The 27,831-nt window shown below is 44.7% G+C and overlaps 1 protein-coding gene across 4 annotated transcripts in view; it reads left to right on the top strand.

Annotated features, from left to right (window-relative positions):
* The window catches only part of LOC311082458 (integrin alpha-X-like), a 176,126-nt gene that overhangs the window by 132,501 nt on the left and 15,794 nt on the right, over window positions 1–27,831 (top strand). For all 4 annotated transcript variants that reach the window (XM_084113304.1, XM_084113305.1, XM_084113303.1 and 1 more), the window contains 4 exons: window positions 1,235–1,336; window positions 21,119–21,198; window positions 26,412–26,498; window positions 26,581–26,641. In XM_084113304.1, coding sequence (XP_083969430.1) covers window positions 1,235–1,336; window positions 21,119–21,198; window positions 26,412–26,498; window positions 26,581–26,641 — 330 coding nt within the window. The remainder of the gene's footprint in view (window positions 1–1,234; window positions 1,337–21,118; window positions 21,199–26,411; window positions 26,499–26,580; window positions 26,642–27,831) is intronic.

Here is a 27,831-nt window from a genome sequence, read left to right as displayed (position 1 = left end):
CTGCTTATTGTTTTTCGAGAATGTTGCACTCCTGTTTGTCATTGTGCATGAAACTTCACACCAATAAATCATCAGAAATATTGCTGACTTGTGCGCGTCTCAAGCACCCTCTTTACGTTCGTCCTAATGCCTGTTAGTTGTCCGTGGATTTGCCTATATTTGGCGTTTAAAATGCAAACGTCTCTAGACATGGAAAATCGATTTTACAGTCGATTCAATTAACACTTATGTCTCAAAAATCTAACTGGATTTTTTCACAAAAGTGTTAGCCCTATTTCTGACCTAAGCCCCAATTCATGTTTGAGCTCTAGGCTAAGTCTATGTGCCATATTACTAGAGAGAAGAGCAGCACCATCCCAGGAGGGATGAATACCTCTTCATATCTCTTTTCAACAGGTCAGATCTGCCCCAAAAACTTTTCCAATAGTCTATGAATTCTATATTATTTTGCGGACATCAGACAGACCATTGAGTGAGCACAGTCTACTAAGTATCTCATCACTCCTGCGAACAGGAAGGGGGCCAGAGCAAATTACTGTGCCTGACATCGTACTTGCGAGTTCACACACCTTTTTAACGTTGATTTTGGTGATCTCTGACTGGCGAAGTCGAACATCATTAGTGCTTACGTGAATAATAATCTTAGAGAATTTACGATTAGCATTAGCCAGCACTTTTAAATTTGCTTTGATGTCAGGCGCTCTGGCTCCCAGCAAACATGTGACTATGGTGGCTGGTGTCTCTATTTTTTATGTTGAAAGGAATGGCCACTGTTCTCTGCTTTTCAACAAATCATTTGCACACACATTTCTGTAATTTTTCTATATGAAGCTTTGCCTGCATGCAACATTGACGGTCTCTGTGTTTAGCGCGAAAGCTCACTTGATTGCTGCCGGTTTGGGATAAAATTCGTGCAGGACAGGTGTACCAGCTGCTCTGACGCGATTTTCAGTTAAACTGACTCGCAACGTGTGCAATATCTCACGACCTCCCGAGTGTCCGAACTCGCACCGTGTACGCCCGCCCTTAGAGCCTCTGGTTTCACTGGCAGGTTTTACCGGTTGTCTTTTTCGATAAATTTAAATGACTCTATTCCAATCTGATCTTGTAATATCCATTCATCCATTCTCCGAATCGAATATATGGTTGTGGGGATGCTGGAGCCTGTTCTGGTAACATGCAATAGAAATAAAGTTCCAGTGACATAATAAAAATGTTGTTCTTTGTCATGTAGTCTGGTTTACAGGTGTGGTGTGAGTCCAATCACACAGAGCACTCAAGCGTCACTTCCACAGCATGCAAGCTTGGTGCAACAGTATTCCGCCAGAGAGCAAAGGTTGGTAAACCACCAGACAAGTTTCCTCAACATTTAAGCCATCATAAATTAAACTTTTACTATGTTTATTTATAAATTACTGGGTCATGCTAATTAAAGCATTACTATTACTATTGCTCATTGTAAAAGGTCTTTGAAATGAGAAGTCAGGGTCTGCTTAAGGTGGACTCTGGTCCTCTTTATTAACACTGCACTAGTGCGTAATCAAACAGAATCCAAAAACAACAGTGCAACATGCGCTTCCTTACAATAAATCAATTTCTTCAGAAGTTCCGCTTTCAAGCGCACAAGTGTGTGCATTCCTGAGTCCACCGGCCTCTCCCTGTGGCCTATCAAGCTGTCGGCCTTTATTCTCTCCATGGCAATCACTGCAATCAGACACAGGTGTTAGTTGCTTTGCACTTGACCGCACTGCTTGTCTCCTGACTCGCTTCACCATTGAAGACTCAGCTGAACCACGCCTCCCTCGCCGCACACCCCCTTTCTGGAGAGGAAGTCCACCACAGCCTGTGCCCCAGTTGGTATCTGGAGGTATCCGTTGGACCTTTGGACCACCTTGAATTCAAAGGGCTGTAATACCAGATACACGTTGGTATCTTTCATGTGGTGGAGCTACTGCAGAGGCGTGTGGTCCGAACAGAGAGTCATTTCCCATCCCAGGATATAATACAGCAGGGTGAGAACGGCCCAATGGATAGCTAAACATTCCTTCTCAATTGTGCTACACCCCGTCTCTCTCCTTGAGAAAATGTGACTGAGATACAGCACCGGCCGCTCCTCTCCCTCCACCTCCTGGGACAGGACTGCCCCCAGTCTGGCGCATGTCTGTAAAAAGAAGGGGAGATTGAAGTCAGGAGAGTGTAAAATATTCCATGAGCCTGGGGGGTTGATCGGTATCATCGGGGGGACAAATGCTATCATTGTTTTTTGGCAAGGTATACACCCCTAATATTAGAAAAATCACGATAGCAGTGCAGGGGTGGTAGCGAAATCACTTTTTTCAGCTTATGAAGTTACTAACCCCCTAAAATAAATTCCGTTTTTGAAATCTGGTGTATATCTGGTTTAGGCTCATCTAGGATATTGTCAATATTCTATAATATGGTGCTATCGTTGGAAAGGGGACCTTTTAGGCTTTCATTTAAGCCCAGTACTGAATCTGTCTGACAAACACAGAGGTCACATGACTTCTTTTAACCAGAAATAACACACATTGTTTCACAATTTCCGCCTAAACTGTATGCTTTCTTTTATCCCTGTGGCATGAAAGAACACCACGGACACAAAACTCAACAACTTCAATACTCAAGGCACTCTGATGACTCAGAAAATGTATAATATACCCATACTATTTATTTGTGAGAGCCTTAAATTAGACTTGTGCAGCCAGCACAAGTCTTCAAAATAGAATAGAGTGAATAAAATGGACAAATAGGATGGAGACCTATTAGTTGTAAAAGTCAATAAAGAAACAGGTTGTAAAGTGAATATATTTAATCAAAGACTGGTTTGTATGTTGTGTAACTGTGTTGATGTCCATTATTTTATTATCTAATCATCATCATTTTCCATGTCGTCCTCGTCTTCATCTGAACTTTCTACACAGGTCACCTGGTTTTCACACTCTGTCAGTTTACACATGTCTGTGCACCTTAGGCCATTTGCAAGACACATACATCGTGGGAGTGAAACATTTTTTGTGCGGTTGCAGGCGAGTAGATCCAGGACAGCTTCAGGTGCTGGCTGGCCTTCCATCCAGTGCAGCACCAACTGTTCACCTTCCTCCTCTGTCTCCATCTTCCATCCTCTGCCAACAGGGCTTGGCATTTGTGGGTCCTTTTCTAAACATCTTTTCCAAATATCAGCCTGATAGTTAGCTCGCAGTGTGTGTTGCCTCAAGCTATCCTTGCACGGTGGGAGTTGATGACTCTCTCACTGCAAGAACAAGCCGCCATTCTAAGTACTTTAAGAGTTCTTCTCTGTCAATCCCCCCTTGTCAGTGGTGGATTCTGAGTTCGAATCTCGGCTGCACTGAATCTTTTCACCAAAGCGAACGAGTTCACGCCGGCCCCGCCCCCGCGTGACTCGCCCTCTTTGGCAACGTCCGGGAAAGGGGTTGGTCAGGCTCAACGTTTGACCCCGCCCCCCATCTAAACCCAGCACGAGTGCAATTGGATGAAGCATGGCCAGCTAGTCATGTTAAATCACGATTCTAACAGAGCTATAGCTGCAGTCTAGGGGCCTGTTAAACCGTGCACCACTGCAAACTATCGCTGTTCTCACAGCAGCTCAAACAGAGTGAGAAATAAATGTTCCCCCACAGCCCCCGCTCACAGGTGGCTGGGAACATTCTCAAATCAGTCATTAGGCCCTTTACATGCGCGCGCCACTCATGCCGCACACTATCACTGCAGTCAGTGCGCTCGCTATGAAGCGTGCGCCACCACAGATAGTCACTGCTCAAAATCCCATGACACTTCTCACAGCTCCCTGTCTAACTCAGGTGGCTGGAGATTTTATTATTGTCAACAGGCCCGCTGCACTGCGCGCGCCTCTACAAAGAAATGCCGTTCTCAGGGCGACCCACGTAAAGCACAAAAAGAGTATGTTTCACAATCACAACACACAGGTTCACGGTCCCCCTTCACTAGGCGGCCCCCTCCCAGTTGTTACACTGACAAAAGCCTGTACAGTCAGTCCAACACTCAGTATGTGCACAAATCACAATGTAAGGGTATCAGGTCCCCCTGTGTTAGGCGGCCCATCCCAAACTTTGTGTCAAACCCTAGCCCATACGGGCGTTGGGTTTGACGGCGTTGGCCTGGCAAGCCATCCCCGATGTGTTGAGTTGGGTCATAAACACAATAAAGCGAGGCTACTCGTTCCAATTCGCTTGCAGACCCCCAAAGTTTCAGGCGGTTGTCGAGACTTCGGTGAGAAGCAACGCGGGTCACGTGCTTCGTGCCGAAATACAGAATCTGTTAGCAAAAGGGGCGATAGAGCTAGTCCCCCCCGCACTAAAACACTCGGGTTTCTACAGCCACTATTTTCTAGTCCCGAAAAAAGACGGCGGTCTCAGACCCATACTAGATTTGAGAAATTTGAACAAGGCTCTCATGAGACGGTCTTTCAAAATGTTAACTACCAAACATATCCTCGCGCAAGTTCGCCCAGGGGATTGTTTTTTTACGGTGGATCTGAAAGGTGCATACTTTCACATTCAGATAAACCCTCGTCACAGGCCATTCTTGAAATTCGCCTTCGAGGGTCAGGCTTATCAATACACCGTTCTGCCGTTCGGTCTATCCCTAGCACCCCGTACATTCACGAAGTGCATGGATGCAGCGCTTTCTCCCCTGAGACATCAGGGAGTGATGTCAGGGAGTGATGTCTAAATTATCTCGACGACTGGCTGGTGCTGGCCCAGTCGAGAACCGAGCTACTGTCACACAGGGATTTGATTCTCGGCCATTTGAAATGTCTGGGTCTCAAAATCAATGTAACCAGAGCAAACTGACCCCCAGCCAGAGTGCGGTCTTTCTGGGCACAGTTATCGACTCTACAACGATGACAGCGCGGCTTACACGAGAGCGCGCGCTCTCTGTGCGAACGCTAGCAGCCTCATTCAAGGTGGGCGAGCGCGCACCTCTAAAGAAATTTCACAAACTTCTCGGTCTCATGGCAGCAGCATCGTCAGTACTCCGTATGGCATTACTGAGCATGCGCCCACTGCAGCACTGGCTCAAACGCCGCATGCCAACCCATGCATGGCAGTCAGGCAGTCTGGTGAATCATGGTGAATCACGGTTGTTACGGACTCTGATTTCCTGACGGGCTCAGGACTGGTACCACGAGGGTGTGACCATGGGAGTAGTTTCTAGGAGGAAAGTGTTTTTTACAGATGCATCCAACCTAGTTTGGGGAGTGCTGCACGAGGGCAAGCCTGCCTCCGGCCTCTGGTCGAGCACGAAGCAGAGATTACATATCAACTGTCTGGAAATGAAAGCAGTTTGTTTGGCCCTCAAAGCATTTCTGTCAAACCTCAAAGGTCACCACGTCTTAGTCCGCACAGACAACACGTCAGTGGTGGCCTACATAAATCGCCAGGGCAGCATCAGGTCAGGCAACCTGTACGCCATAGCGAGAGACCTCCTCTTGTAGGCACAGACCAATATGAGTTATCTGAGGGCAGCGCATATCCCTGGCATTCAGAATCTGAGTGCGGATATGCTCTCACGGGGCAACGCTCCCCTAGTCGAGTGGTCCCTGAACTCACAGACAGTCAGTCTGATATGGAGTGTGTTCAGCGAGGCCGAAGTTGACCTTTTCGCCTCGAGAACCAACACCCACTGCGCAGAGTTCTTCTCGAAGAACAGGGACGCGCTGGCCCATCTCTGGCCCTTTATGCGTTTCCCCCCGTTTCAATGATCCCCCAGGTCATCTAACAGGTCAGGGAGAGTGGATGCCCAGTCCTCCTAGTGGCCCCCCTCTGGGAATCCAGGCCGTGGTATCCAGAGCTGGTTCAGTTATCGGACAGAGTCCCCTGGCCTGTTCGGCTGAGGAAAGACCTCCTCACACAGGCCAACGGGACGATATGGTATCTGCGACCCGACTTATGGGCCCTCCATGTCTGGCCCCTAAACGGGTACCCAGGGACCTTCCTGAGAAGGTCTTAAACACTATCACTGAGGCTAGGGCCCCGTCTACCAGGCACCTTTATGCTCTAAAGTGGTCAGGGTTTTCCAGCTGGTACTCGAAAAAACTCTTTGATCCAGGGTCATGTGAGGTATCTGTGATACTCTCCTTCCTACAGGAGCTGGTGGACGCGGGCCGTTCCCCGTCCACACTCAAAGTGTATGTGGCAGCCATTGCAGCTCATCATGCTCCGGTGGCTGGCCAATCACTAGGATGAAACAACCTGGTGGTATGGTTTCTAAAAGGAGCTAGGAGGTTGAACCCCTCCAGACCTCCATCCGTGCCATCTTGGGACCTCTCCACGGTCCTTGGGGCCCTGAAAAGTCCACCTTTTGAACCGCTCCAGTCGGTTGATCTTAAACCTCTCTCGCTAAAGACTGCTGTCCTGCTGGCACTGGCATCTATCAAGCGAGTGGGAGATCTGCAGGACCTCTCCGTGAGCCCTTCATGTTTGGAGTTTGGGTTGGATGACTCCAGGGTCATCCTCAAACCCAGACATAGCTATGTACCCAAAGTGCTCTCAACGCCGTTTAGAGCACAGGGTATCACATTATTAGCCCTTCCCCCTTCTGCTGAGGATGGGGAAGCTAATCTACTCTGCCCTGTCAGAGCACTGAGAATCTATCTGGAGAGTTCTGCGTCTTTTAGACAATCAGAACAGCTCTTTGTCTGCTTTGGTGACCGATCTAAGGGTTATCCAGTCACTAAGCAAAGACTGTCTAGATGGATAGTGGATGCCATATCTATGGCATATACCTCAGTGGGTCAGGTTTGCCCTATAGGTATCAAGGCTCATTCGACTAGAGGCATGGCCTCGTCTTTGGCTTGGTCCTCTGGTTTTCCCATTCAGGATATTTGTGAGGCGGCCGACTGGTCCTCGCCTTCCACATTTATGAAGTTTGATAATATGGAGATACCTTCCCTGCAGGCGAAGGTATTTTCGGTATGATTAAGGCTCGACGGTGTCTGGTCTTGTCTACAAATTATGTCACTGTGCATAATCACATATACACTCACCTAAAGGATTATTAGGAACACCATACTAATACTGTGTTTGACCCCCTTTCGCCTTCAGATCTGCCTTAATTCTATGTGGCATTGATTCAACAAGGTGCTGAAAGCATTCTTTAGAAATGTTGGCCCATATTGATAGGATAGCATCTTGCAGTTGATGGAGATTTGTGGGATGCACATCCAGGGCACAAAGCTCCCGTTCCACCACATCCCAAAGATGCTCTATTGGGTTGAGATCTGGTGACTGTGGGGGCCATTTTAGTACAGTGAACTCATTGTCATGTTCAAGAAACCAATTTGAAATGATTTGAGCTTTGTGACATGGTGCATTATCCTGCTGGAAGTAGCCATCAGAGGATGGGTACATGGTGGTCATAAAGGGATGGACATGGTCAGAAACAATGCTCAGGTAAATCGTGGCATTTAAACGATGCCCAATTGGCACTAAGGGGCCTAAAGTGTGCCAAGAAAACATCCCCCACACCATTACACCACCACCACCAGCCTGCACAGTGGTAACAAGGCATGATGGATCCATGTTCTCATTCTGTTTACGCCAAATTCTGACTCTACCATCTGAATGTCTCAATAGAAATCGAGACTCATCAGACCAGGCAACATTTTTCCAGTCTTCAACTGTCCAATTTTGGTGAGCTCGTGCAAATTGTAGCCTCTTTTTCTTATTTGTAGTGGAGATGAGTGGTACCCGGTGGGGTCTTCTGCTGTTGTAGCCCATCCGCCTCAAGGTTGTGCGTGTTGTGGCTTCACAAATGCTTTGCTGCATACCTCGGTTGTAACGAGTGGTTATTTCAGTCAAAGTTGCTCTTCTATCAGCTTGAATCAGTCGGCCCATTCTCCTCTGACCTCTAGCATCAACAAGGCATTTTCGCCCACAGGACTGCCGCATACTGGATGTTTTTCCCTTTTCACACCATTCTTTGTAAACCCTAGAAATGTTTGTGCGTGAAAATCCCAGTAACTGAGCAGATTGTGAAATACTCTGGCACCAACAGCCGTGCCACGCTCAAAATTGCTTAAATCACCTTTCTTTCCCATTCTGACATTCAGTTTGAAATTCAGGAGATTGCCTTGACCAGGACCACACCCCTAAATGCATTGAAGCAACTGCCATGTGATTGGTTGATTAGATAATTGCATTAATGAGAAATTGAACAGGTGTTCCTAATAATCCTTTAGGTGAGTGTACATTTATTATAAAACCCGCCTTTAGCCGGTTATATTTATATACATTTTATTATAAAACCCGCCTTTGGCCGGTTATATTTTTCCTATACTGATAGACCCGACAGTGTCTGGTCTTATTAGTACATTATGTTGGTTAAGTTACTGACATATATATATATATATATATATATATATATATGTATGTGTGTGTGTGTATATATATTAGGGCTGTCAATCGATTAAAAAATTTAATCGCGATTAATCGCATGATTGTCATGAGTTAACTCGCGATTAATCGCATTTAATTCACATCTTTTATTTGTTCTAAATATACCTTAAATTAATACTTTTCAAGTTTGTAATAATAATAATAATAATAATATGTTTATTTTCTATAGCGCCTTTCAAGAACCCAAGGTCGCTTCACAATGCAATACAAATAACAAACAAACAGCAAGCAAACAGATACAAAGGCCATCTGCTTATAACAGACAAACAATTGACATGAATCAAAGAAAACATATTAGCATATAGCAAATAGGGCTGAGAAAGTGGAGAACAGAGAAAACAGTGTCGAGGATGCTTATTTATTGGGCAAGCTTGAAGATATGAGTTTTAAGTTGTTTTTTGAAAGACCAGATGTTGTCGGTCGCACGAAGATTCGGGGGCAGCTTATTCCAAAGCTTAGGGCCAACAACACTAAAAGCCCTACCGCCCACCGTAGAGAGTCTGACCCGGGGTACCACGAGTAGGTTTTCAGTGCTGGACCTAAGGACCCGAGTTGGAACATATGGCTGTACCAAATCAACAAGGTATTTGGGTGCCGGGCCATGTAATGCTTTATACACTAGGACCAACAGTTTGAATTGGATGCGGTTTATGACAGGAAGCCAGTGCAGTTGGTGAAGGATAGGAGTGATATGGGCAGATTTTTTATTATATGTGAGGGCTCGTGCAGCAGAGTTTTGTACCATTTGAAGGTGGTGTATTGCTTTGGTGGGTAGTCCGCTGTATAATGAATTACAGAAGTCCAATCTGGAAGTGATGAAAGCGTGAATGACAGTTTCCGCATCTATAAAGGTAAGAGAGGGGCGAATACGAACAATATTCCGCAGGTGAAAGAAGCATGATTTGACAGTCTGACTAATGTGTGAGTGAAAGCAGAGCGTGGGTTCGAACAAAACTCCCAGATTCCGTACAGTTTTTGAAGGCCTAATCTCAATACCATCTATATCGATAAAAATGTCATGTCTGGGTGAGCTCTGTGATCTAGGGTTAATCAACAGGATTTCGGTTTTACCAGCATTAAGCTGTAGAAAGTTAGAGGACATCCATGTTTTAAGTTCGTGGAGGCAGGAGATAACTGAAGAGGGTGGAAAAGATGAGTTGGGATTGATCGTGAAGTAAATTTGAATGTCATCAGTGTAGCTATGAAAATTGAGGCCATGCTGTCTGATGATCTGGCCTAACGGTAGCAAGTAGATTAGAAATAGAAGCGGACCAAGTACAGAGCCTTGGGGCACACCGTGAGAAACAGAGCGTGAGCGATTCTTACCTATCTTAACAAATTGTTGTCACATAGATCACATATCACAAATCACAAATCACATAGATACGAGGTCAACCACTGAAGTGCCGCACCCGTGATGCCTATTGCAGACAATCGTGAGATAAGTGTAGAGTGGCACACAGTGTCAAATGCTGCACTGAGGTCAAGGAGAACCAGGATACTATGTGCACCAGAATCAGAAGCCAGAAGGAGATAATTTAGTACTTTTAGAAGAGCTGTTTCTGTGCTGTGGTATGTACGGAAACCAGATTGAAGAGGTTCAAAGAGATTATGTCTCTCTAAGTGTGATTGCAGTTGTGCCACAACTACCTTCTCAAGTAGCTTGCCAACGAAAGCGAGGTTTGATATTGGTCTATAATTGCTATGAATGGCGTTGTCGAGGCCGGGCTTCTTGAGGATTGGAGTAATGGCCGCTACTTTCAGATTAAGCGGAACAGTGGCAGTGGCAAGAGACCTGTTAATAAGGTGGGTAATAGGTTGAATGAGTAAAGACAAATTAGTTTTTAGAGTGTATGTTGGAATAGGATCAAGTGTACAGGAGGTAGAATTTGATTTGTTAATAATTTTTTCAACCACAGATGTATTAGTGAGTGAAAAAGTGTCTAGCGGACAACCAATCAAATATGGAGTTGAAGGGGTAGCGGCAGTAGAAGAAAACGACTGATAAATGTTGTCAATTTTTTGTAGGAAAAAAGACTGAAAACTTTCACAAAGATCAGCAGAACCAGTAAGAGCTACGGTGGACGGTTTGACCAGTTTATTTATTTCTGTGAAAAGAGCTTTAGGTTTGCATTTAGCTTTGTTAATAACAGTAGAAAGATAGTTAGAGCGTGCAATGTTAAGTGCTTCTTTGTATTTCACTACTGAATCAGAAAAGGCTATGGCATGGACAAGAAGGGAGGATTTGTTGTGGAGTCTTTCAAGACGCCTACATTGAGTTTTCAGAACTCTGAGCTCAGGGGTAAACCAAGGAGAGGAATGAGTAGACGGAACAGTTCTAGTTATTAAAGGAGCAAGCTCATCCAATACATCACCAATCGATTTATCATAGGTAGAAACTATCTCATCAGGACACAGCAGATTGAGTGAGGAAGAAAGAGCAGAAACACCAATGGCAGCGGAGAAATTGTCAACAGTTATAGTTTTCAGATTTCGGTAGGATATAATAGTGTTGGTTATAGGTTTTACAATGGGGAGTGAGAAATCACCACTCTAGAGTTGCCCATGGTGAGAGGCGGCGGGCTGGTGTGGGTTTGCTTATAGCCCCCCAGCTCAGCCGCCATGTGTTGGAGTTTACCCCGGTGAACGAGAGGGTCGCTTCCCTGCGCCTTCGGGTCGGGGATAGGTCTCTCACTGTTGTTTGTGCCTACGGGCCGAACGGCAGTGCAGAGTACCCGGCCTTCTTGGAGTCTCTGGGAGGGGTGCTGGAAAGTGCTCCGACTGGGGACTCCGTCGTTCTACTGGGGGACTTCAACGCCCACGTGGGCAGCGACAGTGACACCTGGAGGGGCGTGATTGGGAGGAACGGCCCCCTGATCTGAACCCGAGTGGTGTTCTGTTATTGGACTTCTGTGCTAGTTACAGCTTGTCCATAACGAACACCATGTTCAAGCATAAGGGTGTCCATCAGTGCACATGGCACCAGGACACCCTAGGCCGGAGGTCGATGATCGACTTTGTGGTCGTTTCATCCGACCTCCGGCCGTATGTCTTGGACACTCGGGTGAAGAGAGGGGCGGAGCTGTCAACTGATCACCACCTGGTGGTGAGTTGGATCCGATGGCAGGGGAGGAAGCTGGACAGACTCGGCAGACCCAAACGTACTGTGAGGGTCTGTTGGGAACGTTTGGCCGAATCTCCTGTCAGAGAGATCTTCAACTCCCACCTCCGGCAGAGCTTCGACCAGATCCCGAGGGAGTCTGGAGATATTGAGTCCGAGTGGACCATGTTCTCCACCTCCATTGTCAACGCGGCCACTCGGAGCTGTGGCCGTAAGGTCTCCGGTGCCTGTCGAGGCGGCAATCCCCGAACCCGGTGGTGGACACCGGAAGTAAGGGATGCCGTCAAGCTGAAGAAGGAGTCCTATCGGGCCTGGCTGGCTTGTGGGACTCCTGAGGCAGCTGATGGGTACCGACGGGCCAAGCGGACTGCAGCCCGGGTGGTTGTGGAGGCAAAAAAAAAAACCGTCCGGCGCCTCAGGAGGGGGAAGCAGTGCCCTACCAACGCTGTTTACAGTGGAGGTGGGCAGCTGTTGACCTCGACTGGGGATATCACCGGACGGTGGAAGGAATACTTCGAGGATCTCCTCAATCCCGCCGTCACATCTTCCATTGAGGAAGCAGAGGCTGAGGGCTCGGAGGCGGACTCGTCCATCACCCAAGCTGAAGTCACCGAGGTAGTCAAGAAACTCCTCAGTGGCAAGGCACCGGGGGTGGATGAGATCCGCCCTGAGTACCTCAAGTCTCTGGATGTTGTGGGGCTGTCTTGGCTGACACGCCTCTGCAGCATCGCGTGGCGGTCGGGGACAGTGCCTTTGGACTGGCAGACCGGGGTGGTGGTCCCTCTTTTCAAGAAGGAGGACCGGAGGGTGTGCTCCAACTATAGGGGGATCACACTTCTCAGCCTCCCTGGGAAAGTCTATGCCAGGGTACTGGAGAGGAGAATCCGGCCGATAGTAGAACCTCGGATTCAGGAGGAACAGTGTGGTTTTCGTCCCGGTCGTGGAACACTGGACCAGCTCTATACCCTCTACAGGGTGCTGGAGGGCTCATGGGAGTTTGCCCAACCGATCCACATGTGCTTTGTGGATTTGGAGAAGGCATTCGACTGTGTCCCTCGCGGCATCTTGTGGAGGGTGCTCTGGGAGTATGGGGTTCGGGGCCCTTTGCTAAGGGCTATCCGGTCCCTGTACGACCGGAGCAGGAGCTTGGTTCGCATTGCCGGCAGTAAGTCAGACTTGTTCCCGGTGCATGTTGGACTCCGGCAGGGCTGCCCTTTGTCGCCGGTTCTGTTCATAATTTTTATGGACAGAATTTCTAGGCGCAGCCAGGGGCCGGAGGGGGTCAGGTTTGGGGACCACACGATTTCATCTCTGCTCTTTGCGGATGATGTTGTCGTGCTGGCCTCATCAAACCAGGACCTCCAGCATGCACTGGGACGGTTTGCAGCCGAGTGTGAAGCAGCTGGGATGAGAATCAGCACCTCCAAATCCGAGGCCATGGTTCTCAGTCGGAAAAGGGTGGTTTGCCCGCTTCAGGTTGGTGGAGAGCTCCTGCCTCAAGTGGAGGAGTTCAAGTATCTTGGGGTCTTGTTCACGAGTGAGGGAAGGATGGAACGGGAGATTGACAGGCGGATCGGTGCAGCTTCTGCAGTAATGCGGTCCCTGTACCGGTCTGTCGTGGTGAAGAAGGAGCTGAGCCGCAAGGCGAAGCTCTCGATTTACCGGTCAATCTACGTTCCTACTCTCACCTATGGTCATGAGCTGTGGGTCATGACCGAAAGGACAAGATCCCGGATACAAGCGGCCGAAATGAGCTTTCTCCGCAGGGTGGCTGGGCGATCCCTTAGAGATAGGGTGAGAAGCTCGGTCACTCGGGAGGAGTTCAGAGTAGAGCCGCTGCTCCTCCACATCGAGAGGGGTCAGTTGAGGTGGCTCGGGCATCTTTTCCGGATGCCTCCTGGACGCCTTCCCGGGAAGGTGTTCCGGGCATGTCCCACCGGGAGGAGACCCCGGGGAAGACCTAGGACACACTGGAGAGACTATGTCTCCCGGCTGGCCTGGGAACGCCTCGGTGTCCCCCCGGAAGAGCTGGAGGAAGTGTCTAGGGAGAGGGAAGTCTGGGCATCCCTGCTTAGACTGCTGCCCCCACGACCCGGTCCCGGATAAGCGGTAGAAGATGGATGGATGGATGGAGTGAGAAATCAAAGATAATTAGTTTATGATCAGAGATGCCCAGATTATGACCATGAACATGCACATTGTCAATACCAACAGTACAGAGCAGATCGAGAGTATGAGAGTGAGAATGTGTTGGGAAGTCAATATGCTGAGATACTTCAAAATAATCCAGAACAGACAAAAAGTCTTTTGCAGCAGTACAATCAGAATCAACATGTATATTAAAGTCACCAAGCATCATTATTCTATTATGCCGGGCAAAAGCGAGAGTGAGAAGTTCAGTCAGATCAGAGCAGAAGTTTGGGTTGTTTCTAGGGGGTCTATAAATCAGTAGAATCAGAAGCGGAGCGGGGCCAGCAAGTTGAAGTGAAATACATTCAAAACTTGGAACATCAAGAATGTCATATTTAGTCACTTTGTAATTGTTCTTAAAGATCACTGCCAGACCACCACCTCTACCACTAAGTCGAGGTTTTGTCAGATAACTATATCCAGCAGGGGTTAAAAGGTTCAGCTCAACGAAATCGTCAGGTGTTTGCCAGGTTTCAGTCAGAAAGAGTAAATCCAGGTCTCTCTCAGTTGTAACTTCATTCAGTAGTGTACCCTTGCCAGTCAGGGAACGAGTGTTCAAAAGCACGCAGTTGTGTCGATGGGGAACATGCGACGAGTAGGTCACATCTTTGGTTAGGGGTATGAGAGTCCTGGCGCGGTGGAGAGTCACATCGTTACTATAGTAACGCTCCGATCTCGGCGACAGGATCACAGGTATTGAGAGACAGGAGTCGTAGTTATAAAGCCATCTACATTTAGCAGACCGATGGATATAACGTGTACGACGTGCAATTCCGAGAGTAGTACACAAATCAAATGTGGAGGATTCCAGACGGAGTAGACGATTTAGGTTATGCAGTTGCAATGAAGTATAATTTAAATCCATACCATGAATGAGAAGCAGAGCAAGGCCAGCAAAGCCCAGGGCCAGCAGTCTGTAATACTCTAATCAACATGGGCATGGATAAATATGGATGCTTTATGCAAATGTATGTTTATTATTGAAACCATAGTCAACATAGAGCATGAAGACGAGACATGTTTCAAAGGTCATAGATGTTTTTCAAAGAACTTGTTCATGTCTATTAGATACATGTAGAAAGAAATACCAGGTTCCCATTACTTCTCTTTCTTTGCACTGAGCAATTTACTAACACAAACATGTTTAGATTTTTGCATGACAGGGCAGCTCTTCTGAAAATGCTAAATGTACATTTATTATTTCATTAGTTTCTCTCTCTGTGCCCATTTTGATGAAGCTAAATTCTCAATAAAACTGTTTTCATTGGTATATTTTACTGTTTCTGTTGTCAAACAACGGAATGAATATGAAATAGTGACTGAAACGCGACCCATTAAGACATAACCAACTCTCCCTTCCAAGATGTTAATCTGCACAAAAATCCTGATAATCGAGCAGTCGTCTGATGAAATCAAATACACGTAAGATAAAAACAATATATGTGCTGTGATTTCCGCTATGCTTGCATGTAAAATTAGAGAAGCAACATAATATCTGTGTTTAACTGAATTAAAGCGCTGTTCCTCTCTCCAGCGCGAGACGCAGAGAGAGAGAGAGAGAGAGAGAGAGAGAGAGAGAGAGGTGCGTGCATGCTGGGAGAGCGGTACCGGTAGATTCTCAGAAACTAAATAAGGTTTTGGCGCTTTTTTGAAGGGACAAAAATTGCTAAAGGGGTCTGCAATGTTGCTAAGTTGGCAACACTGTGTATCTCCATTTCTCCAACTAGGGGTTGGGCCACGGGTCAAACAGAAAATACGCGCTGCGTTAATCGCGCGTTAAAAAAAATAGTGCCGTTAATATGATTTTGCGTTAACGCATTATTAACGCGCTAACTTTGACAGCACTAATATATATATATGGTAAATGGTAAATGGACTGCATTTATATAGCGCTTTCACAGACCCAATGGCCACCAAAGCGCTTTACAATATTGCCTCACATTCACCCATTCACTCACTCATTCATACACCGACGGCGGTGTCAGCCATGCAAGGCGATCCAGCTCGTCGGGAGCAGCTGGGGTTAGGTGTCTTGCTCAAGGACACCTCGACACTTGGTCAGGTGGAACCGGGGATTGAACAATCTACATGAACCACTGAGCCACTGCCGCCCCACATATATTACTAGACCCGACGATGTCCGGTCTGTTCATTATATATACTTGGGTTCTGGCTTTATCTGTGAGCTCAGGGGTCCTGGCGTCCCCACTGCGTATAGCTACGCAATACGAAGTGACCGTTCGAAAGGGAACTACTCGGTTACTATCGTAACCTCAGTTCCCTGAGAGTAGGGAAAGAGTATTGCGTAGCCAGCCGCACTATAGTAACCTGGCAAGTTGTCGCTTCAGTTGTTTAAACCTGCTAAAATGGCGTTTTTCGGGGACAAATATGGGCTAAGGCCACGCCCCCTTGGCAGGCTCTGACGTGTAATGGCGTGATGCTAGCTAATTGGCGCACACGTCAGAGGCGCCCGCGCCATTGGACGTGCAGTTGCCGCAGCACAGCCAGTGAGTGAGCCAGACAGTTTAACCTGCAAGCTAGCTAGCCTGCTAGATAGCTAGCCTGCTAAAAACACCAAGCTTACATTAGCTACTGCTACTATTCCCCACCAATTCACAAGCACAAGAGAAAAAGTATTTTGTACTTACATTTAATACCCCAGGAACTCAATGGAAGTTGATTGAAGATGGCATAGTTGGTAGTGTTGTTATAACCAGTCAACTGAACCAACATTCTTTTCACAAAACTGACAAAACCTTGTCAAACTGTCAAAATCTATCAACATTCCGTGCATGAGCTACTTTCTGACATTCTAACTGAAAGTGGGTGAATATCAAAATACATGATGGAAACATTTTGTTAAACCACTTACAAGTGTTATGTTGACAACACTATTGAAACAATTACTTTTTATTACAACTGTACATGAATAAATAGGCCATTTGGCCCTGGACTAATAGGGTATTCTATTTGTCCATTCTATTGGCTCTATTCTATTTTGAAGACTTGTACTGGCTGCACAAGTCTAATTTAAGGCTCTCACAAATAAATAGTATGGGTATATTATACATTTTCTGAGTCATCAGAGTGCCTTGAGTATTGAAGTTGTTGAGTTTTGTGTCCGTGGTTTTCTTTCATGCCACAGGGATAAAAGAAAGCATACAGTTTAGGCGGAAATTGTGAAACAATGTGTGTTATTTCTGGTTTAAAGAAGTCATGTGACCTCTGTGTTTGTCAGACAGATTCAGTACTGGGCTTAAATGAAAGCCTAAAAGGTCCCCTTTCCAACGATACCAAGCACCATAATATAGAATATTGACAATATCCCTAGCATGAGCCTAAACCAGATATACACCAGATTTCAAAAACTGAATTTATCTTAGGGGGTTAGTAACTTCATGAGCTGAAAAAAGTGATTTCGCTACCACCCCTGCACTGCTATCATGATTTTTCTAGTACTAGGGGTATATACCTTGCCAAAAATCACTATAAGACTTTGTCCCCCCAGATGATACCGATGAACCAAATTTGGGGCCCTGGCTCATGGACTAAAAGTGGTCCGCCACACAAAGCAGCCTTTACATGAGAGAAAGCCTGTTGGCACAGCTCCGTCCACTGGACAAGGTCTGGCCCTTCCTTTTTAGTGAGGTCAGTCAGCGGGCTGTTGAGGTCCGAATTATTATACACAAACCACCTGTAATATCCCGCCAGCCCCAGGAACGGCCTCACCTCCTTTTTGGTCTTGGGTCTTAGGCAGGCTACAATCGCTGCTGTCTAATTAATTTGGGGACGCACCTGCCCATGACTCAATTTGAAGCCCAGATACCTTACCTCTACACGCCCAATTGCACACTTCTTCGGGTTGGCTGTTAGACCGGCTGCTCTCAGCGTTCTTAGGACAGCCTTCTGATGTTTAATATGCCGATGCCAATCATTACTATAAATGATGATATCAAGCAGCATATTCCGAATGTGGCCGGAGGATTCTGTCCATGAGACGCTGGAACATTGCCGCTGCCCCAAACAACCTGAAAGGAAGGGTCACAAATTGATGTAATCCAAATGGTGTGGTGAAGGCTGAAAGGGGATCTAAGGGGATCTACCAATATAATATCTACCTTTTGGTAAATCCAGCGTTGAATAAAAACAAGCTGCACCTAACCGAATTTCGATACATCCTTAAATTTGCGATAGTCCACACAGAACCTGACTGAGCCATCCGTTTTTGGTACTAAAACTATCGGGCTCGCCCAGTTGCTGTGGGACTCTTTTATTACCCCCATCTCTAACATGGCCTTTAATTCATCCTGAACTATCTTTTTCTTATGTTCAGGGAATCGATATGGTGCTGAATAAGGTTTGTTCGACCAGGCAGGGGCGAAATTCACGCAGTCTGGTGCTCCTGTTATATAACTGGCTCTGTTTTTCCTGGGCCTGCAGCAAATTTTCCATAGATAGCTGTCCCAAGGTGTGGAGTTTTGCTCGGAGGTCCAGGATATACTGAATTTCCTTTTTACTATCTGAAGGTCCGTCCTCCCAAGCCTCTCTAAGGACATCAAGCTCTGGCGCTTTTAGAGTGGCCGGTGGATTCACCATCTGACATTCACAACAAGCTGTGCACCACCTTGCACACATTCTCGTAAATGCCTGGTCAGAAAAATCGGGCCATAATCCAATTCAGTGTTGACACCTGTCCTGAATGCCCCACCATCAGATTACAATGAGGCACCTGGAAAAGTTTTTCCCGACGGCTTTTTTTCACTAATAATTTGGTTGTATAAATTTACAAATGTGTCTTGGGTCTCTCGGTACAACCTATCTTTTATAATAGCAAAATAAGGTTAGGTGAGTGGTTTGGTTGAAGAAGCTGACCGTCAATGGTTCGGACCATTTTTAAGCATCTCATCTCGAGACTGCTCCAGGGTAAAGTCATCGCGTTCGGGCAGGTTTATATCTGTTTCCACACTCGGTTCCCCCTAGCCCAGAGCTCAAAGGACCCGGTTCAGCTTAACCCATCTGAGCCACCACTCGCCCCACCTGCGCTCTCTTCTTCCAAGAGACACCTGCTCAAACTCCCTAATAATTGATTAAAACCGCACTGGTGCTTAATCAAACAGAAACCAAAAAAATATATAAAAAAATGGCGCAACATGTGCTTCCTACATTATTTACCCATAAAGGTGCGTTTTAGTACCTTACAGTAGTAATATGTACCCTAATATTGCACATACTACTATGAACATTTAGGGGTAAATGAGGTACAAAGATGTCACTTTGAGGGTATTGCCCCAGAGACAAGCTGTTGTAGCTCCAAAAGCTAAAATTTTTGCACTTTTTTCGACAAAACACCTTAGCAACCATCTAGACCATTGTAGCAACCACATCTTTGCCTCTAACAATCCCCCACATCTTTTGTTGCATTGAGTTTTGCACAGGAAAACATCACTCACATTTTCTTCAGAAAAGCAAAAAATGTCATTTAAATGAATCATTTCCCAATAATCAAAAAGCATTATTCAACTAGAAAAAAAAGTTTGTTGAGACAAACTTTAAGTTGGCTTGAGAAAGCCGGACCAGAGAGTTTGAAGAAGTTTAAAGTAGTTAGAAGTTTAAAGTAGTTTAAGGTTTAAAGTTAGTTTAAAGTTTGATTGATAGATTAGTTAGAAAGAAAGAATAGTTGGAAAGAAAGAAAGAAAGAAAGAAAGAAAGAAAGAAAGATTAGTTGGAAAGAAAGAAAGATTAGTTAAAAAGAAAGATTAGTTAGAAAGAAAAAAGAAAGAAAGATAGATTAGTTAGAAAGAAAGAAAGATAGATTAGTTAGAAAGAGCAAGCAAGAAAGATAGATTAGTTAGAAAGAAAGAAAGATAAATTAGTTAGAAATAAAGATAGATTAGTTAGAAAGAGAAAGAAAGAAAGAAAGATTAGTTAGAAAGAAAGATAGATTAGTTTGAAATAAAGATAGATTAGTTAGAAAGAGAAAGACATAAAGATAGATTAGTTAGAAAGAAAGAAAGAAAGATTAGTTAGAAAGAAAGATTAGTTGGAAAGAAAGAAAGAAAGATTAATTAGAAAGAAAGAAAGATTAGTAAGAAAGAAAGATAGATTAGTTAGAAAGAAAGATAGATTAGTAAGAAAGAAAGAAAGAAAGATTAGTTTTCTAAAACATTCTTTTTACAAAGAAAGATAGATTAGCTAGAAAGAAAGATTAGTTAAAAAGAGAGGAAGATAGATTAGCTAGAAAGAAAGATAGATTAGTGTCATGATCCTGGTATTCTCTCTCTCTCTCTCTCTTTCTCCCTCTGCTGGTCTCATTCACACACTCACACACACCCTCCTTTTACACACACACATACACTCACTTATACTCTTATACTCAGCTGTTCCTCATTACCTGTTGCCATCACGCTCATCCTTTCCACACCTTTCCCCTCTTTCTCTCTGATTAGCACCACTACTTCTAGTTCTCATCTTCCCTTTGTCCTCTGACAGATTATTAACGTTGTATACGTATGTGTCTGATCTCTCTACCACCAAGTCTTGTCTTGTCCTGTCTGGTCTATACGACCTTCTCGTCTACCTCAACTGCCTTACGTTTTTGCACTAAATATGCTCTGCCCAGCTTACCTGCCGCTGAATGCTGTGATCGGTTCCGTGAGTACACCAGTCTACGGCCGCTGCTGCTAGCCACCGCTTTTCTCATCTATGGACCTGTTTTACCCTGCCTTGGGTCTTCATCTGCTTTTGATGATTATTTATGAGAGACTTTCTGTTTGCCAGCCAAAGCGGCCAATTGCCTAATTTCTATTAAAGACATTATTACCTGCTTTCGCTTTAGGGTCCTCTCTCTCAACTCTGACAATTAGTTAGATAGATAGATAGATAGATAGATAGATAGATAGATAGATAGATAGATCAAGTTTATTAGTACATAGAATAGTAGTTGAATTGAGTCTAGGGCTTAAGGGATTTTAGATTTGAGTTTTTGTGTTGTGCACTACTGGGCCACCGTAGCCTTGGCTCAATTTGAACATTCTGCAATTAAAGTCAATGGGATTTTTCCGAGTTTTAATCGTTATTTTTATGAAAACTGTAAGTCCGATCAGTTAGAAAAGATATATATTACACCGAGTCAGAACAGTTTGAAGGTCTGAGCTGAGTTTGGAGTATGTAGAGTTAAAGCTCTATGAGGAGTTAGAGTTGAAAATTTGGGTCAGAATAATAATAATAAGTTTAAATAGGATTTCAGTAATTATTATATTGTTTAGGTGCAGCTTGTTGATGCATATATGTCAGTAAACTGTAGTTTAATAAGCTTATATCCTGTGTTTGTTTGTTTTTCCTTTCTAAGACCACACTAATGATGTCATTCACGGTGTCTACACCCTTTGCTGTAAATGAGCGTCTGGTTGTCAATGCATCAGTCACAAGGTCAGAAACTATAACTGATGCTTAAAGGTGAAATGTGTTCTTTCTACACTGGGCTGTGTGTTGTTTCTTACAGGTATTGAAGAACTGAATCAACACTGAGCTGACTAGAGCTGAATAATGACACTATTGTCTTTTTTAGAGCTGCTTGACAGCACGGCAACTTCCTCTCACTCGCTCGTCTCATTCACTCTGGTTGAATAGTATTGCTGTTACGGTGAATATTCACTACAGTGGCAAAACTCAAATGCTGAAATTCCTCTGTTTGGGGTGTGTCTGTAGTCAGTGTGTTTAACAAGGATTTTTTTCTTGGGGGTGCTAAGGGTGTGCTTAACATTTCATAGGGGCATCAATACCATGTAGTTATTGCATATACTATGTATGTACTGAACAAAATTATAAACGCAACACTTTTGTTTTTGCCCCCATTTTTCATGAGCTGAACTCAAAGATCTAAGACTTTTTCTATGTACACAAAAGGCCTATTTTTCTCAAATATTGTTCACAAATCTGTCTAAATCTGGGTTAGTGAGCACTTCTCCTTTGCTGAGATAATCCATCCACCTCACAGGTGTGGCATATCAAGATGCTGATTAGACAGCATGATTATTGCACAGGTGTGCCTTAGGCTGGCCACAATAAAAGGCCACTCTAAAATGTGCAGTTTTATCACACAGCACAATGCCACAGATGTTGCAAGTTGTAAGGGAGCGTTTGGCATGCTGACTGCAGTAATGTCCACCAGAGCAGTTGCCCGTGAATTGAATGTTCATTTCTCTACCATTAGCCGTCTCCACCACACCACACCAGCCCAGGACCTCCACATCCAGCATCTTCACCTCCAAAATCGTCTTAGACCAGCCACCCAGACAGCTGCTGCAACAATCGGTTTACATAACCAAAGAATTTCTGCACAAACTGTCAGAAACTGTCTCAGGGAAGCTCACCTGCATGCTCGTCATCCTCATCGGCAGTTCGTCATCATAACCGACTTGAGTGGTCAAATGCTCACATTCAATGGCGTCTGGCACTTTATTATTATTATTACCTTTATTTAACCAGAAAGAAAACTCATTGAGATTAAAAATCTTTTTTCCAAGAGCGTCCTGGCCAAGACAGGCACTTTGGAGAGGTGTTCTCTTCATGGATGAATCCTGGTTTTCACTGTACAGGGCAGATAGCAGACAGCGTGTATGGTGCCGTGTGGGTGAGCAGTTTGATGTCAACGTTGTGGATTGAGTGGCCCATGGTGGTGGTGGGATTATGGTATGGACAACGAACACAGGTGCATTTTATTGATGGCATTTTGAATGCACAGAGATACCGTGATGAGATCCTGATGCCCATTGTTGTGCCATTCATCTACGACCATCACCTCATGTTGCAGCATGATAATGCACGGCCCCATGTTGCAAGGATCTGTACACAATTCCTGGAAGCTGAAAATATCCCAGTTCTTGCATGGCCAGCATACTCACCGGACATGTCACCCACTGAGCATGTTTGGGATGCTCTGGATCGTCATATACGACAGCGTGTTCCAGGTCCTGCCAATATCCAGCAACTTCGCACTGCCATTGAAGAGGAGTGGACCAACATTCCAAAGGCCACAATCAACAACCTGATCAACTCTATGCGAAGGAGATATTGCACTGCGTAAGGCAAATGGTGGTCACACCAGATACTGACTGGTTTTCAGACCCCATCCAACCCATTATAATTTTGTTCAGTGTGTATATATATATTGCCGCTGTAGTGGACATTCACTGTTACCAGCCCTGAATTTCCTGGATTGCGGGTATGCATATAATTTTACTCATTGCCGCAGGTTTTGCGCTCCCACCCAAAGCGCTCCCACATAAAACCAACTCTCAAACAGCTTGCGGGTATCAAATAAAATAAAAAACGTATTGCTCTTAAATGCAACAAACCGACATAAGCCGTGTATTTGGTAATACACAAAATATTATGTGAAAATGGCCATCTTGGTGCGTATTCACATAAACACAGTCGGTTATGTAAGTGAACCTAAACAGTTGAGAAAGAAAGTGCAGAAGTGTATATGATAAAAGTTGTTAAATAATTGCCTAATATTAATTCTACCTTGGTGCTGCAAGGATATTGCAAAACGCCAAGATAACCAACCTCATCAGAGCTGCCTGCCTGCCTCAGCACAGTCTAACAGCGCTCATCAATGTCAAAATATTTGAGATAATCAATCAAATCAAAGTAGGCCAGGTTTATGTTCACAGGCGTTGACTGCCGTTGAGTGCAAATTCCACAGCGTGATGCTTCAGTCAATGGTTATGCAAGATGTAAGTAGCTCAACAACTCAACATTTAATATTTGACAGCTGTTTTACGATATAAATGACCTCAGAGAGGGAGGTCATGGAGTCTAACACAGAAGACACAAAGGGAAAAGACTCTGAGAAATTGCATTAGAGCAATGCTAGTGGAGACCAGACTGGAGGAGAGAGAGAGAGAGAGCTGAGAGCTGAGAGGGGAGAGAGCTGATGGTAGTCAAAAAGGCACATGAATTTGATCCTGCCAAATTTAAAAATAAACAGCTAACAGATGAAGAGAAGTACTGCCTTCTAAAGAATAAGTGGTTCAGACATAACCATAATTACCCTAAAACAAAGTTTAGTGAAAAGCAATTGCGCTATAATATGAAGTGGGAGGAGAAATATCCTTGGCTAAGATATTTAGTTTCAGAAGATTCCACCTACTGTGCTATTTTATGTCATTTTGCAACAACAAAAAATAACAAACACGATTTTCATACATTTTTGTGACTGGAAAAATGCTATTGGAGAGAAGCGAGGAATCATTTCTAACCACAGCTCTAGTCCAGGGCTCCTAAATGCTTCTGAGTTTGCTGAGAATTTTCTATCAGTTGCACAAGGGCAACAGAAAAGCATTCATTCTGTTCTAAGCAATGCATATGCAGAGAAGGTCAGTGTGAATCGCAAAGCTCTTCTTTCCATTCTAGATGTTATAATCAATCTGTCAAAGAGGAATGTAGCACTGCGTGGTAACTGGACAGGAGAAAGTGAAGATGGCAACTACTCACATGGAAATCTTCATTCGACACCACACTTTTTAAAAAGCTCACAGTCCTTGCGGATGAAAAGATGGATGTGAGCGTACAAGATGGAGTACAACTGTCTGTCTGCATTTGCTACATCAACCATAACAATGGAGCCAAAATAAGCAAAAAGTTTTTGGGTTTCTGTCCCCTTGCCAAACAAGATGCAGCATCTATTACAAAAGCCATCCTGTCACATCTGGAGAAGTGGGGTCTGGAGATTGAAAATCTCAGAGGGCAGGGCTATGATGGAGCCAGAACAATGAGTGGACATGTGAATGGTGTACAACAGCTCATTAGAGAGCTTCAACCACGGACACTAATCACACATTGCCGAAGCCATGTACTTAACCTTGTGGTAGTCCATGGATGTTCTGACATCCCTCTCATAAAGGAACACCATGGCTACCATTGAGAATGTTGCAGTATTTTTCTCTGTATCTGCTGTTAGGAAGAACGTGTTACAAGAGCAACCACAAGGAAGCAAGGACACACAGGCAAGTGACAAAAGAAAAACAAGAGGCATCCCACTCATGTCCGACACACGCTGGGGCTCCAGAGGGAAGACAGTACGTGCTTTTCTGGATCACTTCAATGCAGCCCATTCTGCCCTCATCGAGAATCAGGAATATCATCAAACTCCAACAGGGCTAGCAACCTACGACACAGTACAGAGTCGTTTGACACAATTGTCACTGCTGTCACAACAAACAAAATTCTAGGCTACATCCAACCACTGTCTAAAGAGTTACAATCAACAAATATGGACCTTATGACTGCCTACAAAGAGGCCAGAGAGGTGGCTCAGGTCATTTCTACACTAAGGAATGAGGAGGACTTCCATGAAATTTACAAAAGGTCAACAGAAATGGCCAGCACCACTGATGTGGATCCAGTAAAAAAGCATGTAAAAAATAGGCAGCAAAACAGGGACAACACCTCACAGTCAATAGAAGAACATTACAGACTCAATCTATTCTACCCTTTTATTGACCATGTGACAAGCCAACTAAACAACAGGTTTGTGGAAAACTTGCTTGCTGCATACCTAATACCGTCAGCTTTGTCCAAACTCACCAAAGAAAAGCAAGAAATTATGGTATCATGGTACAGAGAAGACCTCCCTCAGCCAGACTCCACTGACCAGGAGATTCATAGATGGAAGGTAAAGACATCAACAGCAAAAGAAACACTGGATCGCATAGCCATTGAGCATGGGAAATGACAGGCTATCAGGACTTGCAATGATGCATGTACATAAAAACACTGGATCATGAAAAAGTTCTCAGGCGGTGAGATGCTTCTGTACACAGAAGGGTTGCACTGGTGTTTGATTGAAATGTAACATCCTTATTAATACTTATCAGTCCTAAACTTCCTAAAATCTTTTTTTTTTTAAATATTTAAGGCTATTCATGTTTGGAATATGTGATTGTGTATTATCAACAATAAATCATTCATTTTGTGACCTCAGTATTTCTAAAACCCTGCATACGGCCCTGTATCCATGTATTCACTTTTGAAGTGACAGCACTAATGAACCTGCTTGTTCGTAATTCAATTGTTCTTATTTAATTACTGACTACTCACCTTTTATTTTTTATTTTTTTATTCAAAGTTTGAAATCAAACTTCCTTGTGCTGTGTATAAGCTATTGCAACAGAATTACCCCATTATAAAAACAAATACATTCAGTAAGCAAACATTTAGGTGAAATAATTGTAATGTTAATTGATCAGTGTTTATATGTGAATAAAAGCCTAAATTATAAACAATCATGTCTCTTCAGAAGACCTGGATTCGCTTGATTCATGTACTTTTTGAAAATATTGATTACCTAGACTTTCAATGGATGGACAAAAAAATATGAGATCATATTAAAAATATCCATATGGCAGAATATGAATATTCTTTAGGGAGTCGTATCGAAATTAGAAATTCCAGTATCATGACAACTCTACTGTATAAAGCGCTATATAAATAAAGGTGACTTGATTTGCACCACAAGCGCAATTCATTAACAGTTAAAGATTGCACACTTCACCTTTAATTACCTAAATCAAAAAGATGCTGCATAATTAGGGTGCTTTTTTAGAACTAACCTCAAATTTTCCTTCCCATAACAGCAAGAATGAGAACAATGACACAACCCAAGATAATCACGCTACTACATCCGTGGTAGTTAAACTTCCTGTTAATGTTATCTTAAATGAGTAAGTGTGAACTTACTTTTCTCACTTTATATTTGACAGTAAGTGATTATATTACTAATATGTCACTTATTTGTTGTTTCAGTGGAGAGTCAACTCGGTTTGTCAGATATCCTGACAGAGCACAACTTGAGCATGTATATACGGTAAAACTAATTACACTATATGTGCTTTTTTTAAAGTGGACATGAAATTAACATTGCCCCTGTTAAGTATCATTGTGCAGTATTAATTTGTGCACATTATGCCAAAGAAACGTCTCGGTTGCGTATGCAACCCTCTTTCCCTGACGTCGACTGAATGGGATCACGCTAGGGAGCCTGTCATCTTCTAGTACTATTGAATGAGCCAATGCAAATTGGTGTGCATGATTCGCATAACACACTCCGCCCCCGCGGTGCGGGTATAAATACAGAAGTGGATGCACGCACTAGTTGCTTCGCTGAGGTGCCGTGAGTAACTCAGAGTCAGCGGTGGTCCAGCCATAGTGGCTAAGGTCCTTCAGGGAACGAGGGTTGCATACGCAATCGAGACAGTTTTCCTTCCAGTGCCTGGAGGAAAGCCTCCTGACCCCCCGCAATTTTGAGGCGGAGAAGGGCAAGGCTTAGGCCAGGGAAGTCAACTGCTGTTCCACAGGACCACTGGGAAAGCGCACCCTATCAATGGAAGGAAGGGACGCTGCGGAAACCACATCCTGCCCGAAGGGAGGTGACAAGTGGGGAATACACATATGGACTGAACAGATGACCGGCAGTACAACATATGGAATGTCACTGGGATGACTCCAGCCTATAACAGGGGGGAGGATCAACCGAACTGTGACGGCAGAGCGGACTCTGCCAAGGGAAGACACGGGCTCACCGCAGGGAGCCATACCGTGGAAGAATACACATATGGGATCGCCATAGGGATCACAACATATGGACCCAGCCTAACACAGGTTCCACCAGTGCATACGAGTGATAGGCCTGGCTTCGGACGTTCCGCCACGTCTGTTGCCGAAGGGTATGGAGGAACTCGACAGGGTTCGGCTAATAAGGGGAACTCACTGGAGCAAGAATTCCACACGTATCCAGTCCATAGGAGGGGAATGGCGCAGCAAGCCGACACTTCGAACTGTCTTTACAGTGAAACTGGCTTCATGTGAAGGGAGCCCACGGGAAGCAATGGTTCAACACATAGGCTAGTTCTCTAGCGAACGTGTATAGGTGTCGCCCTGCCCTCAACTCTATTTAACATCTGTTCAGCGAGGCACTCTGTGTCAACGCCTAGGAGGGAGCAATACCCTCGCTTAGAAGGAGCTCACCGTTCAGGTGGGCATGTGCATCTTGGGAAT

This window comes from Abramis brama (assembly GCF_963993115.1).
Source record: "Abramis brama genome assembly, chromosome: 5".
Taxonomy (NCBI): Eukaryota; Metazoa; Chordata; class Actinopteri; order Cypriniformes; family Leuciscidae; genus Abramis; species Abramis brama.
The sequence above is the reverse complement of the archived record's forward strand: the minus strand, read 5'-3'. Positions and strand labels throughout refer to the sequence as shown.